General features: G+C 39.5%; 1 protein-coding gene across 1 annotated transcript; it reads right to left on the bottom strand.

Moving 5' to 3' along the window:
- Positions 1–1,514: 1,514 nt before the first annotated feature.
- Positions 1,515–2,189, bottom strand: LOC148721000 (protein CFDP2-like). Its single transcript, XM_088737722.1, has one exon. It carries the CDS (start codon positions 2,187–2,189, stop codon positions 1,515–1,517), a length of 675 nt encoding a protein of 224 aa, XP_088593848.1.
- Between the last annotated feature and the right edge of the window lie 14,815 nt (positions 2,190–17,004).

Below are 17,004 nucleotides of genomic sequence, written 5' to 3'. Positions count from 1 at the left end.
AACAGCTTGGGTAATGCGCTATATAATAACCTTGCAAAAGATTTTACTTGGCACAGACAAAAGGGTAATTTCTCGCCAGTTGTTACAATCACCTTGAGACCCTTTCTTTGGTATCCTGATTATCACTCCTCTGCTCCAGTCTGTCGGAATTTCTTCCTGTTCCCAGATCTTTGTAAACAAGGGGTCAGAATGGTTGCCGCAAGCTCAGGGGCTGCTTTAAACAACTCGGCATTTAGATTATCATGGCCAGGAGCTTTTCCATTCTACAGGGAATTAATGGCTTGGATAATTTTTCCTCCTAGTTGGAGCGTCTGTGTTGATGTCAAGGTCAATTGCGGCTTCTTGGATGTTTAGCATTACTGTTGGTGGTGGTCTGTTTAAAAGCTCTCTTAAGTGCTCCATCCATCGCCGTTGTTGCTCTCCCTCTGATGTTAATAGGATACCGTACATATCCCTTACATGCACGCTGGTTGTGTGACACTTACTTGTTATTATTTTGGTGATCTTTTATACTGTTCCTTGTTCATTGCGCGCAGCTGCCTCTTCCGCCTGGGATGCAAGGTTCTCCATGTACTTTCGTTTATCTGCTCTTGCTCGGCGTTTTACCTCCGTGTTCGCTGCCCAATACATCTCTTGAAGCCTTTCTTTAAGCCGTTGGGATTTCGAATCTATAACTTTCAACGGGCTTCTTTAATCCCCATCTACTTTCACCCCTTCATCATTAATATCCTCCCTTCCGCCGAGTTCCACAAGAGCCTCGAATCTGTTGTGCACCTCCAGGATAAAAGATTTTCACACATTTGGGTGTTTCAGTTGGCTCACATCGAAACGGCTGCGCCCCTTGGTTAGACACCCTGCACTCTTCAAAACAGTTTAAGGTAGGCTTTTACGAGATGATGGTCACTTTCAATGTCAGATCCTCTCCTCACCTTGACATCCGGAAGGGATCTCTGCCATTTTCCATATGAAACTTCATTGGCTCCCGGTCACAAAACGAACTCTATTCAAGATACTGTTGATAACATACAAAGCACTAAATGACATGGCTCCAACCTATCTTGTTGAACTTCTTAGTCGATATATTCCAGCACGAAGATTCCGTTCATCAAACATGAATCTACTGGAGGTCCCAACAATTCGAAGTAAAACGTATGGGCAAAGAGCATTCTCCTACGCTGCACCGTATTTGTGGAATCAACTACCTGAATGCATAAAAAACGCTGAATCTGGTGACTCCTTTAAACGCTTATTGAAAACTTATCTTTTCAAAAATTAAGCCACCAGATTTTTTTGACATCGTGCGTTGTCAAATATATGTATAACACTTAATACTTCGTTAGTTTAGATAGAGCAGCGATAATTGCATGTATAGGATTTTTATTGAATTGTAATTGTAAAGCAGATAGAGTTCAATTTTAATGCGCTGTATAAGAACTTATTATCAAATGAAATTAAATTAAATCTCCATTGATCAGCAGATGGTCAATTTGATTTCTATCCCTGCCATTCGGGGATCACCATGTGCTTTTATGGATCTCTCGGTGTGAAAAAAGGCTGCCCCCTATCACCAAATTATTAGTTGTGCAAAACTCAACAAGCCGTTTTCCATTTTCATTGATGATACCACTCTCGTGTCTTCCTATCACTCTGTGCCTGGCTGAGTTATTGGCACCAACTTTGACATTTAGATCCCCCATGATGATGATAAGATCTTGCATTGGGACCTGCTCAATCTCTGCCTGGAGCCTGAGATAGAAAATGTCTTTCAGATCATCTTCACTATCATTGGTCGGAGTGTAACACTGAATCAGGGTCAAGTTGTTTTGCTTTCCTTTCGGCCTGGCCTTTATGAGGCGACTATCAATACGTTTCCATTCCAATACCGATCTATCTGCTCCTTTCTTCAGAATAATTTCCACACCTTCACGATGTAGCTCATCGTCCCGCCCAGAACACAGTACTGTCTCGCATGACACCGTCTTTAATCTCCCTGTCCCAATCCATCTGCTTTCACTCACGCCCAATACATGCAAGTTATACCGTCTCATTTCTGTTGTAGTTTGTGCAAGCTTCCCAGTTTCACACATAATAAGTGCATTCCAAAAACCAATCCTGGTCATGATTTTTGCACTCATCACTTCCAACTTCATGCCAGTAGTTTCTTTCTGGCTTTCACCACTGGCAGTCATACGGTTCGAAGACCTTAGAAGGTCTGCTTGCAGGATATTGGTTATCTTCGTTGCTGATTCCGTAACACGTTCTTTTACAGGATAAGGTTGTTAGCCTTAAGTGTTCCTGTCTGAGAAAGTGTTCCAGGAGCCAAAACTGGTGCTCAACCGATTTGGCTGAAACTTTGCACAAAAGTTGAGTGTGATAAGATATTTCACAATCCACTTTGGCTCACTTTTCTGACCGTTCGTTCTGGAGTTTCAGGGGGGGTTCCATTTGTGGCCTATGGAGCACCAAAATTTCGTCCTCCTAAAGGGCACTTGAAAGTGCTATAAAACTCCATTGGTAAATTGTGCTGCCAAATGAATTTGACCATGGACTCTTCTATAGTGGAGCTTTTACTTCATAAATGTAACTTTGTTTTTAAGCAATTAGACAGAGAGGGGCCTGGGGCTAAAGTTAGGTCAAATTTGAGGTCAAAATCACTACCCAAAATTGCCATTTTTCAAAGAACCATAACATTCACCTGCTTTCTTGCATAACTTTCATACCAAATCCAGTATGTACTTTAGTGACCTATTTATCAAAATCGGTTGAGAAAAATTTGGCTTATTAAGGTTTGTTAAGTTTTTGGCACAAACTCTTCATGCCCCTCTAAGGCCAAGCATAATTTGTGGTGTAGGAGTCAGCCTAAACAGGTTCTTATATAAATGGTACTTAACAAAATTATAGGCTATTTAGGTTTTTAAAACAGGTTCTTATTCTTGGAGAAAAACACACCTGCATAACAAGTTGGTAATTATCCTATATTTTGTAACTACATATTTTGCACTCATCTTTCTTAAGAAAATCATGTTTTACAGCAATGGCAATCTGGTTTTTCTTCGATTATGATTACAGTATATAAATAATTTCAGTGTACCTGTAATGTACTATATGATTTTAGAAAATAAGAACCTATTTTAATTTTCTTAGGCTAAATAGGTTCTTGTTTATACGGGGTACAAATGGCAAATTTTAGGCTAACAGCTTCTCAATTTTTAGGTTCTTAGTTGCGGGTTTTTACTGTATACTCAAAAGCATGCAAAGTCTCTATATTTTGTCAGGCCCATTTTTTGATGCAATATTAAGTGAGCTTAACGAAAACGACCTTTAACAGAAGATCTTTGGTTAAACTTTCGATAACCTCGCTAGCTCTTGTAAATACGCATGATGGCATCAGTAACAGAGCAGGATGGTACGTACAGGTTGTACTGAGTAGCGTCCAGGTGACCCGCCGGAGGCTGAGATCCATCCCATTTCCCTACTACGTTAGAGCTTAATAAATCAAATCATCCGGAAGTAAATAAGAAATCCATAGTTAGGAGAGCTGGATAACAAATATTAAATGTTGCAGTTCATATGAAATATGCCATGCCACACCTCAAGATGCGATTGTTGTATCGACTGACCCACCATATTGGACGTGAGAGTGAGAGGACTGGACTAAGTCGAGGAGTCACGCAACCTTCACTGAGGTTTGAGTAACGCGGATCTGTTGACCATCACTTGCGGTGATCACAGGAATTTGCTTACTGTAGAAAAGGTTCACAATACGATACCTTACGATTAGCACTACCTATAATTTCAACGTCGAGAAATCTCGCACAATGACTGTAGTTGACTGAGTTTTTGCTTTTGCAAGACCTTAGTTAATCTTCCCTTGGCAGAGAGTTCGCGAAAGTTGAAATCTTCAAACAAAAGAAAATTGGAAAAGCATCAAACTATTTTGAAACATGTGTCCTAAACCCTTTTCATAGGAAAAAACTAAGGAAAATCTTTTTTGACGGGAAGTTGAGAGGACCGCTCTTAGCGGAAGTGGCACTAAAAAAGCCATTTGCTACATTTATGCGCGTGTATGAGCCCTTTCTGATATTTTTAATTACCTGTACTTGTAGCTTTGGTATCACCCGATCTTCCTCCCGCCAAGGACTCACCTGAACCCTTGTACTTGTGTTTTAATCAAATAGTCATGTCATTATCGCAAGACAACACAGGAGTCATTCCTGTTTCGCGAAGCGGAGCCCATGACGCGGCACCGCATTGATCATTTACCCCTCCAAAGGAATAAAGTGCCATCGCAAAATTATCCTGAAACTTCTTATTGCTATACTTTCAATACTTAATAAGGACACAAAAATTTACACTTGAATAGTGGGAGGGATGGAAACTCGATCCAGTCATAATACTCTCACGTCCAAAATGGCGGACCCTATTGGCATCATCCCATGTCTCGTGTGGAATACTTCATTTAAACAGCAACATTAATTTTTGTCATCCAGCTCTTCTGACTGTGGATTCCATCTTTTTGGGACGGTTCCATTTATTCATTTCTAAAGTACCTAAGATCTCTGATGGATCACAAGTCACCTGGACAGTGCTCACTGCGGCACGGAAGCTTATGGTCATGCTCGCTATAAGTGATGGGTATTTGCAAGAGCTATTCACAGACTATTCAAAGGTCAGGCGTAGATCATCTTTTAACGATCGTTTTATTCTGAGCTTAATGGTTAAGGCCGGCCGGGTTAAGGTCACCTTATTTTCAATTTAAAAAAACGGCCTGACAAAATATGGAGACTTTGCATGCTTGGAGTATAATATGTATGGATATATGGCCTCACATACATAGATCAGAGAAAATTCAATCATCTTTAGAAATATCGCCATATCTAGATCAAAACATCATCATTTGTGCTCCATGATTGGAACAAAGCTTTCATAGGAAAAAAAATTACCTTTATTTTGCTAAGCCGCTGGGTGTTTGCAGTACTAATCAGAGGCCTTCTTAGAGTAATTATAAGCTATGAGTCGAGGTATTTCTTAATAATGACATTTATTTGCCTTAAATGTTTCATTTTCACTCACCATATACAAAATAAAGGCTATATGTGAAGACTTTGGTCTGTTTATAGCATGAATTATGCTCAAAATTCTATTTTGCTTGGCCTTAGAGGGGCATGAAGAGTTTGTGCCAAAAACTTAACAAACCTTAATAAGCCAAGTTTTTCTCAACTTATTTTGATAAATGGGTCACTAAAGTACATACTGGATTTGGTATGAAAGTTATGCAAGAAGGCAGGTGAATGTTATGGTTTTTTGAAAAATGGCAATTTTGGGTAGTGATTTTGACCTCAGATTTGACTTAACTTTAGCCCCAGGCCCCTCTCTGTCTAATTGCTTGGAAACAAAGTTACATTTATGAAGTAAAAGCTCCACCATAGTAGGGTCCATGGTTAAATTCATTTGGCAGTACAATTTACCAATGGAAATTTATAGTGCTTTCAAAGTGCCCCTTAGGAGGATGAATTTTTAGTGCTCCATAGGCCACTAAGGGGATCCCCCCCCCCCCTAAAACTTCAGAACGAACAATCAGAGAAGTGAGCCAAAGTGGCTTTTGAAATATCTTATCACACTCAACTTTTTTGCCAAGTTTTAGCCAAATCGGTTGACCACCACTTTTGGCTCCTGGAACACTTTCTCAGACAGGAACACATAAGCCTAGTCCCCAGGTCTGGAGGGCTGTGGGACTGTCTTTAGTCTGCACCCTACTGCTTGACCTTTCTGGCTTGGGAGGCCCTGTCAGGGGTGTAAACATCCCCGTCGGCATAGCTCCTGGAGTCACTGGGACGCACAAGCCACTCAGCCACGACAAGGCAACAGTCCTAGTGAGTGGACTAAAGTAATATACAGAATAGAAAATACCTCTTGGTTTGTAGATCCAAGCGTTCTGTAAACAATGCCTAAGATTTTATTAGCCTTGCTCACAGCACCATCAACTTGAGCACCCCACGACAGGTCATAGGAATTCAGAACTCCTAAGTCTTTCACATGCTTTACTGGTTTGATTGCAACTCCCATAATATACGAAGGAGACGAGCTGTTGCGGTTATGAGTAATGCGCATTGTTTCGCACTTCTCCGGGTTAAATCTCAACTGTTATAAAGTTGCCCAGTTTGCTAAGTGATCAATGTCGGTTTGAAGGGCTTGAGTATCATTTATGCTGTCAGCCATCTCTCTGTACACTTTCGTGTCATTTGCAAAGAGTTTGATAGTTGACGATATGCTATACGATATATCGTAAACAACTGCCATCCTCCCCTTATTTGGTTGGAGGGCTTCATGAAGAATCAATTCCTTTCCTCGCAATCCACATTCTCCTCTCCATCACAGCATTTCTTGACTATTCTCTTATCCTCGTTGCCCTTCACAAAGAGTCTTCCTTACATCCACCGTCCAAACTCTTGTATCGTTGTCTGGCAACAACTGATCTGTTGGTTAGTCTTGTGGCTCAGACTTTCCGTGCAACTTCTTGGATGTTCAAGGTCCACGAACAATGGAATCTCTGTCGATACGCATTTGAATCAGCCTACATCACAGCCCATGAAATATGTGGAGTGTCTTTGATGACGATAATACCCATTTACGTGGACATACTTCTCTCCCTGATGTTGTGGCTAAGATACAGACAAATTGTAACTTTGAAGCGCATGCTACCAAACTTTGTCATGAATACATCAATTCACTCTTTTTCACAAATGAGTTTTATTAAAGCGTAAGTTTTCGCTTACTTATCGTCCAGACCTCGCTCTTCTTGTCACAAACTTCCCCATCCCACTCTCTTTAGATTTGTCTAGGCTGTAGCAATCATTACCACACCCTCCCCAACAAAGGCTGTGTTTGTAACACTAATCACTTCCGAAGAAATTTGAATTTCGCGCTCGGTGAGCTGGCTACGCGCCGGTGATTACTAACCTTTGTCTTGCGAAAATTAGAAACCCTTTCCTTCGAACAATAGATAAGGACTTATAAGGAGCGAAAGCTTGACTTATTGTCGGGCCAAAATCCTAACCAAAAGTTTGATACGCACTCGTTGGGTTTGTCTCTCCGCTATTTCCGCGTTGGTGAATAAAAGAATAGATCAGTATAGGTAATCGCATGGGGCCGACTAAAATTAAGGATTAATATCACTTGTGTTTTCGGAAGTTGCTGAAATTGCCCGAGTCGCGCAGCGACTCGGGCAATTTCTGCAACTTCCGAAAACACAAGTGATATTAATCTTTAATATTACGAGGAACCAGGTGATTACTTGTATATAATATAAGGGGCAAAATGTTTTCTTACTGATCTCGCGCAAAACGGGACGCCATTGTTACAAAACAAACAGAAATTTCTTTACCTTGGCAGCCGTTTCTAAGCAATTTTCAGCCAATCATTTTCAAGTAATTTTTTTCCGGGGCAATTACAAAAATTAAGAAAAAATGCCCTCTGTCTTGACCAATCACAATTCAGTAATTTTGCCCCTTATATGGTAAAAAGTTGAAATGACTGTAGAGTCGAAAGAAAAGTAGTTTGTATGTAACAAAGATGAAATTAATTATTTGGTACTTGATAAAAACCTCGTACTCAAAACAACGCCGAGTGTATCGTGGCTAGGTCAGTATGTGTTCATTAAAATATGAAGCACGCAGGAAGTCTGGAGAAAGAGAAAGGTGCACAAGAGTTGCCAAAGACGTAACCAAGAGCCATCATAGTTTTATAAATGATAAACTTATCCCCTCCTTCATTTTCCTTCTCGATCGATAGAATATCATGTTCCCTTCAGCACTGTCATAAAGTTTTCATCATCGGAGGACAATTGCTAATCGCTCGAGGTAATTAGAACATAAAGAATTAAGTCACCTGCCGGAAAAATAAAAGCTTGTCTGATAACGTAACATTTACTTAGAATTTGTTGCTGAAAGGAGAAGAACAAATTAAGAATGTAAAAGAAACGACAGTAAACTGCTTTTTCGCCTAATATTTTGCTCTTCTCCTATTTTGTTCTACTCTTGGAGAAGAAACGGAGGTAAAAGAGCCTCAAAATGTTGCAAATCACGCGGTTGAATTCGAATATTTTAAAATACGGTTGCATCAGTGGCCATACATCAATTTTAATCTATATATTTATTCGAATTATTTGATTGATTGACATGGGTTTGACATCCCTAGCCTAGACCCTCCATATTTTAATGTTACTGAGGTTGATAATGAGCCAAAAATTAACTTAACATAAATGATATGGACATTTGATTGACACTCTATCGATGGAGCAAGGTCAGCTTGCGAGCTGGGTCCTCGTTAACAGCACTGCGGGAAGTTGCTCCTTCACTCACCAGTTGTGTTGCTCGAGGCCTCGAACTTATTCACCAGCAAGGTACAAAAGCTCATACTGAAGTGTTTATAATGAGTGCCTTCCCGTCGACTGAGTAAGGAGGGATTGTTTATCTCACAGAGAAAACAATATTAATGTTACAGGTGTTTTTATATATTTGACAAATTAAAGTGACGATTTCTCTGAAGTTTTCCAAACAATTAAAGAATGATGAGGAAGTCTCTATATGATCATTAAGTGGGAAGTAAGGTTTTAATGATCGTCATCGTTGTGAAGCTGTTTAGATGAAATATTTCTCGTTGCAATCACAGATAACTTCAATCTGAGAAAAAAGGAAACTAATACAGGATAATGTCGACAACAAATTTCACTGGAGGTGGAACACAGACCAAGATATTTCAAGATCTGTACTGTTCCCCCCCTCTGGTTGGTGGGCTTCCGCAAAAATTTAAAATTTCTTTTCTACCAATCTACATTCTCCTCTCCATCACAGCATTTCTTGGCAATTCTCTTATCCTCGTTGCCCTTCACATAGAATCTTCCCTGCATCCTCCGTCCAAACTCTTGTATCGCTGTTTGGCAACAACTGATCTGTTGGTTGGTCTTGTTTGCCAGCCTCTCAGTGCTACTTATTGGATGTCCGTGGCTGACGAGCAATGGAATCTTTGTCGATACGTATTTGACGCCGCTTTCCTTACAGACGTTGCATTATGTTGAGTGTCATTGCTGACGATGACGGCCATAAGCGTGGACAGACTTCTCGCCCTGTTGTTGGGGTTAAGATACAGACAAATTGTAACTTTGAAGCGCACATACATCACTGTAGCTACCTTTTGGATTGTATCTAGTGTTGCTGCTTTACGCTACATATTAGATTACCGTATACTCATTTTATATGATAGTATAATGACACCATCTTGCCTTGTTATTTCAGTCGCCTCGTATATGAAAATTTTTCGGGTTCTCAGTCATCATCAGGCTCAAGTACAAGATCATCTCCAACAACGGCCGAGCAAATCAAATGCACCGAACATGGCGCGGTACAAAAAGGCAGTGAACAGTGCACTGTGGGTGCAGTTAGCGTTAGTAGTTTGTTATGCACCATCCTTCATAGTAACAATTGTAATCGCTGACAGTAAAACATATTCATCGCACTTAGTAGTATTAAGGGAAGTAGCAGCTGTCTTAGTTTACTTTAACTCGATGTTAAACCCGTTTTCTTTACTGCTGGAAGATTGGTGAAGTAAGACAAGCAGTAAAGCAAACCATCAGAAAAGCACTTTGCTGTCCATGGAGCTAGATCCTCATCAAATTGATACTTACATTATTTTAAATTTCAAAGCTGAGTCATTAAGTCACGATTTTTATTTGAGAACGTTCGTAAGATCTGTCCTTGGATAAGCAAGAAATAAGAACTTCAGCAAAGTGTAAGGGAAAACTGGACTGTCTGATTTATGAAATGTTATTCATAACAAAGAAAAGGCCATGCTTGAACACACAATCAGACTCCATACGCGCAAAACTATTTATTTCATTTTATTTAAATTTGTCACTTTTTACATGCATATTTTATGTTTTATCGCCTTGCACGGTGTATATTAAGCTGTCGAATTTTATTCTCTTCTCACTTGAAAATAATGACATGGTGTCATGTAAACGTAGTGTAAAACTTCTTTCACTTTTTATTATTAGATCATGTTCGATTAAATCTAATCCTATTCGAATTCTAACTTTGTCATGAAAACAGAGTTTTATGCATTTTACTCTCATGTTTAATTTCTTTAACAAAATGTGACGGCATTGGGTTAAACTTTAAAGAGTAGTTACAGCGGAGAGTTCTCGACATATTTTTATGTTAAGTTAAACAATTTCCACCTTTGTTTGCTTCCCTAGGGAAATTGCTTGATTTTGACGCTTTGCTCAACGCGCTGGTTAATATTTACTGTCGTCGTCTTGAGGTAAATGAAATTCAATCATCGTGTGGCGCTTTAACAATTCGTAATTCAAACCGTCGTGATCAAAGGAGAATTTAGAGAAATGCACCATTAAAATATTATAAACGACCTTCATTTTGAATATTCTAACCAAGATTGTAAAATTGCAAAAAGTATATGGTTTGGTATGTTAATATCCTGTCGCGGTTTTGTTGAAGATTTTAGTCAGGGGATACAAAAAGGAGAAAAATAAGCTCCAAAACTTTGTTCATTGCAAATTTAATTCAAAGTTGACATCTCTGACAAAAATTTGAATTTCAGTTATTTGATGCATTCGGAGATTGTGACGAAATTAATGTTTCCCCAGACGATCTCTTGCTTTGACCAAGTAAAGTACCCAGCTTGAACTTTTTATTTTCAGTTCGCTGAGGCTGATTATGAGTCAAGTCTGAACTTCACAGAGATCTTTAGTTTAGTATTAAATGCAATAAAGGAAGAACATCTCCACTTAATTATCAGCCCTTAAATGACAACTTATCCTAATGTACCACTTAATTCATCTCTTATAAAGGGTGACAAGAAAGGGTTCCCTTATGGTATTGTCAAACAGAAATATAGCCGATGTCTTTGTTTTTGCCAACGATAATTCTTTTTAGCTAAACTTTACTAATTGAGAAGAAAAAGCTGGTGTCGGCCCACTCGTATCTGTTTAGAAGTTCAGCTGCAGTTGCTATTCGGAATAATCAAAGAGAATTTAAAAGAAGTAAAAATTTCCTGGATAAACTCCTAAACCGTATTGAAGAATTGCATGATATACTGCATCTTTTAAGCAACAGATTCACCCACTCGTTTGGTTTGTCCATCAGCTAGTTACCCGTCGATTAATATTATAACAGATTTAAAATAAAAAAAAGTTATAGGTTTGAAAGAAAAGTAACTATAGAACGGGTACAAAATGAATAATTTGGTATTCGATAAAGCCTAGACTCAAAACGAGGTCGGGTCTGTCATGATTAACTGATGTCTCCTAAATTTTGAGTTTTAACAATTATTCATTGGTCTGTGTGCGATATGAAGCACGCGGTAATTTTACAGTCGAGCTTGAAAGACTGGTAAGAGTTGATAATAGGCGGAGCAGTGCGCAACTTTTATTCACAAGTCATGATAAAATTAAAAAAACTAGAATGAAAAGAATTGTTCATCCAGTCTTGATAGGTTATGACCACCCATCCCTTCATTTCCATCTCTATCAATAAGTTATCATGTTTAATTCAATATTGGATAACAACTTTCACGGCGAAAAGAGAATTGTCAATCGCTCAAGAGAATCGCAACAAGACTTCAATCTCTTGCCACATGAAAGAAAACTTGCGTCATACCAAAATATTCGCTTCAAATTATCCGGATGAAATGATCCAGGTAAAGAGGGACTCTACATCACGAGCCACAGGTAAACGGAAGTTCAAATATTCGAAAAGGCTGGTTGCTATGAAGTGACGTCATAAACCGGATAAGTTTCCATCATCGCCTTGACAGCGTTTTTCGATAATTGCTCGCAGTAATCTGAGTAGTTGCTTGAATTTGTACAATCTCTGTTCCTGCTGGGTACAATGAAGCCTTTTGTTTATTAGGGGCTGGATCGGCCTATTGACATTTGGAGATTGGATTTCATGTTAATATGCGTAAGCAAAAGCGGGAACGTTTAGTTTCCCGCGGTCGAGTGCAGTTATGGATCCCTTGAAACTTCGAAGGGTTGAATTGCTTCATTCTCCTCCAGATGAGTCAAGGAAATGGTTTATCTTAAATTTCAAGAAATGTGGCATAAGAGTCAGCAAGTTTTTTGAAGTAGCCTGTTGCTGGCACATTTTCCAAGCGTTTTGTACGGTCCAGCTTTAAAAAATGGCGGAAGCTTGGATGACCGATATGTTTAGAACAACAAAGTGGCCATCGCCTCTCTATCTGGAGTTGTTTCTACCATCTTCCGGCAGAAATTCGAAGAAGGAGAAGTGGTGAGATATCTTTGGTTGATCGATAAAATAAATTCTTGATCCTGGATCAAGAAAAGCTTGGCAAACGTTACTTAGCATTTTCAAGCTAAGACGAACCGGGGTAAGTCTAGTCTCCCTCGCAGCCGTTTTTTTTTTTGGATGTCACGCAACTGACATCCAAAAAACGGCTGCGAGGGAGACTAGGGTAAGTCATAACGTTTATATTTTTATTAAGATTGGAAAAAGTGAGTTTGCTGTCTTATGTTTTGTTGTGAATGCTGGTTTCACGGTGTATCAGAACTCATCTCTGCTTGGCAGGGAAATCACATAATTGGCTGAGTTTGATTTTACGCTGAGCCTCTAAGTCTTCTAGCTATGATCACTTTTTATGGCTACTTTAGGAGAAATTTCGGGTTTGTTTCCTTGATAGGGTCTTGACAGTATTATAATTTATTTCATTTCTATTTTTCGACGATAAAAGATTTAAATCGCCAGAGGGATGCCATTAGGAAAACTGGAATAGTAGTTAATGGAAGATGCTTTAAAGTTAAATTTCCAGGTTATTTGTGTGTGCCAATCTTGACTCTTTATATTTTTTTTATCTTATTATTTTTTATTTTTGCAATGTTTTTATGTTACATGTCTAGCTACGTGATAGTAATTATTGAATCCATTTTATGCTTGGCAGTGTTAGAAAATATCTGGGAAAGTATAACATTTGAGATCTTTGGTGTAGCTATTTTAACTTCAACTTCTTGTTATCTTCTTGTCTTTTTTCATGACAGTTACTCTTGATTACAAAACACCGATAATGCTGCTCAAGCAAAGAGCTGGTGATGCCAAAAAATATATCAATGAACTTTGCAAGCAAGGATTGGACACAGAGTGCTGTGTATTCTGCAAAGTTATTAAGGTAGGTTATACCTGCAATGCTAAATGACATGCATCATAGTGGAATTATACAATAACACAAAACATATTCAGCCTACTGGTATTTGTTATGCAATTTATTTATAATCAATTAGTGAGAGCTTTCTTGGCTTTCTTGACTTTACAGAAAGGCAGACGAAAGGTGTCCATAAAAGTGAACATATTTTATCTGTGGTGAACAGTAATTATATATCTACCATTAGTAGTGAACATTATATGACTTTAGCTCAGTTAATTCATTATTGAGTGATACATGCAATTTATTTGTAGGAATGTGCCTCTCCTGATGTTCCTTTTGGGGAAGCCTTTGCTGAGTGTTTCCTAAAGAGCAAAGCAAATATTGGGGGGTAGGTACAACTCTGCACTTCTGCATTGACATGCATAAAAAGTTTCAGCTTGCAGTATGGTATTTCACTTTCTATTGGAATACATGTCTTTAAATCTCACTTGGGATACTTAGTTTGATGGACAGTTGACATACTGCCGGTCGACAGTTGGCTGACAGTTGGCCAACAGACTTTTAGGGGAGCTGTTCTTCACTTTTACCCAGTTACCAGCAAAAATATGGTAAGCTTGGATTATAAAGGTGGAAACTTTATTCACTGTTTTTTTTTCTGTCTGTTTCAGATGGAAGGGGTTAAGAGATGACTTGCTCTTTCTCCTTGAAGAGGAGCCATGTGATGTTAATTTATGTGCTCTGCCTGCAGTGTATGACATTTTAATTTTTAAATTCTGTGCACCCATTGAAGTCTTATCCTGTAACAATATTATTTTGTCTAGTGTTGCCTGGTCACCTCTGAGATATATATTTATTTGCCATATTTCTAAGATTTATATGGCATTCGGCGTAATGCCTGAGAGCTTCTGGGATATAACAAACTTAGTTTTTCATTCACTGTTAATAGAGGGAAATTATGCCTTTCCTTTCTGGTTCACCCAGGCTGAAGTCCTTCATTCAGAGTAATGCCTGAGCAATTCTGGGATATATAACATACCTAGCTTTTCATTCATGGTCAATATAGGGAAGTGTTGTCTATCCTTTCTGGTTCACACAGGCTGAAGTCCAGGCATTCAGAGTAATACCAGAGCACTTCTGGGAGTTATAACATACTTAGCTTTTCATTCATGGTCAATATTGGGAAGTGTTGTCTATCCTTTCTGGTTCACCCAGGCTGAAGTCCTCGCATTCAGTGTAATGCCTGAGCGCTTCTGGGATATATAACATACATAGCTTTTCATTCATGGTCAATATAGGGAAGTGTTGTCTATCCTTTCTGGTTCACCCAGGCTGAAGTCCTGGCATTCGGTGTAATGCCTGAGCGCTTCTGGGATATATAACATACTTAGCTTTTCATTCATGGTCATTATAGGGAAGTGTTGTCAATCCTTTCTGGTTCACCCAGGCTGAAGACCTGGCATTCAGAGTAATGCCTGAACGCTTTTGGGATATACAACATACTTAGCTTTTCATTCATGGTCAATATAGGGAAGTGCTGTCTATCCTTTCTGGTTGACCCAGGCTGAAGTCCTGGCATTCAGTGTAATGCCTGAGCGCTTCTGGGATATACAACATACTTAGCTTTTCATTCATTGTCAATATAGGGAATTAGTGTTGTCTATCCTTTCTGGTTCCCCCAGGCTGAAGTCCTGGCATTCAGAGTAATGCCTGAGCACTTCTGGGATATATAACATACTGAACCTTTTATTCATGATCAATATAGGGAAGTGTTGTCTATCCTTTCTGGTTTACCCAGGATGAAGTCCTGGCATTCAGAGTAATGCCTGAGTGCTTCTGGGATATACAACATACTTAGCTTTTCATTAATGGTCAATATAGGGAAGTGTTGTGTATCCTTTCTGGTCCCCCCAGGCTGAAGTCCTGGCATTCAGTGTAATGCCTGAGCACTTCTGGGATATATAACTTACATAGCTTTTCATTCATGGTCAATATAGGGAAGTGTTGTGTATCCTTTCTGGTCCACCCAGGCTGAAGTCCTGGCATTCAGTGTAATGCCTCAGTGCTTCTGGGATATACAACATACATAGCTTTTCATTCATGGTCAATATAGGGAAGTGTTGTCTATCCTTTCTGGTCCACCCAGGCTGAAGTCCTGGCATTCAGTGTAATGCCTGAGCACTTCTGGGATATATAACTTACATAGCTTTTCATTCATGCTCAATATAGGGAAGTGTTGTGTATCCTTTCTGGTTCACGCAGGCTGAAGTCCTGGCATTGACTGTAATGCCTGAGCACTTCTGGGATATATAGCAAAGTTTCACATAGCTTTTCATTCATGGTCAATATAGGGAAGTGTTGTCAATCCTTTCTGGTTCACACAGGCTGAAGTCCTGGTATTCAGAGTAATGCCTGAGCAATTCTGGGATATACAACATACTGAGCTTTTTATTCATGGTCAATATAGGGAAGTGTTGTCTATCCTTTCTGGTTCACCCAGGCTGAAGTCCTGGCATTCAGAGTAATGCCTGAGCGCTTCTGGGATATATAACATACTTAGGTTTTCATTCATTGTCAATATAGGGAAGTGTTGTCTATCCTTTCTGGTTCACCCAGGCTGAAGTCCTGGCATTCAGAGTAATGCCTGAGCGCTTCTGGGATATATAACATACTTAGGTTTTCATTCATTGTCAATATAGGGAAGTGTTGTCTATCCTTTCTGGTCCACCCAGGCTGAAGTCCTGGCATTCAGTGTAATGCCTGAGCGCTTCTGGGATATACAACATACATAGCTTTTCATTCATGGTCAATATAGGGAAGTGTTGTGTATCCTTTCTGGGCCACCCAGGCTGAAGTCCTGGCATTCAGTGTAATGCCTGAGCGCTTCTGGGATATATAACTTACATAGCTTTTCATTCATGGTCAATATAGGGAAGTGTTGTCTATCCTTTCTGGTTCACCCAGGCTGAAGTCCTGGCATTGACTGTAATGCCTGAGCACTTCTGGGATATATAACAAAGTTTCACATAGCTTTTCATTCATGGTCAATATAGGGAAGTGTTGTTTATCCTTTCTGGTTCACCCAGGCTGAAGTCCTGGCATTCAGAGTAATGCCTCAGTGCTTCTGGGATATATAACATACTTAGGTTTTCATTCATTGTCAATATAGGGAAGTGTTGTCTATCATTTCTGGTTCACCCAGGCTGAAGTCCTGGCATTCAGTGTAATGCCTCAGTGCTTATGGGATATACAACATACATAGCTTTTCATTCATGGTCAATATAGGGAAGTGTTGTCTATCCTTTCTGGTCCACCCAGGCTGAAGTCCTGGTATTCAGTGTAATGCCTGAGCGCTTCTGGGATATATAACTTACATAGCTTTTCATTCATGGTCAATATAGGGAAGTGTTGTCTATCCTTTCTGGTTCACCCAGGCTGAAGTCCTGGCATTGACTGTAATGCCTGAGCACTTCTGGGATATATAACAAAGTTTCACATAGCTTTTCATTCATGGTCAATATAGGGAAGTGTTGTCTATCCTTTCTGGTTCACCCAGGCTGAAGTCCTGGCATTGACTGTAATGCCTGAGCACTTCTGGGATATATAACAAAGTTTCACATAGCTTTTCATTCATGGTCAATATAGGGAAGTGTTGTCTATCCTTTCTGGTTCACCCAGGCTGAAGTCCTGGCATTCAGTGTAATGCCTGAGCGCTTCTGGGATATACAACATACTGAGCTTTTTATTTATGGTCAATATAGGGAAGTGTTGTCTATCCTATCTGGTTCACCCAGGCTGAAGTCCTGGCATTCAGAGTAATGCCTGAGCGCTTCTGGG

The sequence above is a fragment of the Stylophora pistillata genome, chromosome 11, assembly GCF_964205215.1.
Source record: "Stylophora pistillata chromosome 11, jaStyPist1.2, whole genome shotgun sequence".
NCBI lineage: Eukaryota > Metazoa > Cnidaria > Anthozoa > Scleractinia > Pocilloporidae > Stylophora > Stylophora pistillata.
This window is presented reverse-complemented; position numbering and strand designations above follow the sequence as displayed.

Excerpts from the sequence above, each read along its gene's own strand:
- LOC148721000 (XM_088737722.1), bottom strand. The coding sequence starts at position 2,189 with ATGACTGCCAGTGGTGAAAGCCAGAAAGAAACTACTGGCATGAAGTTG.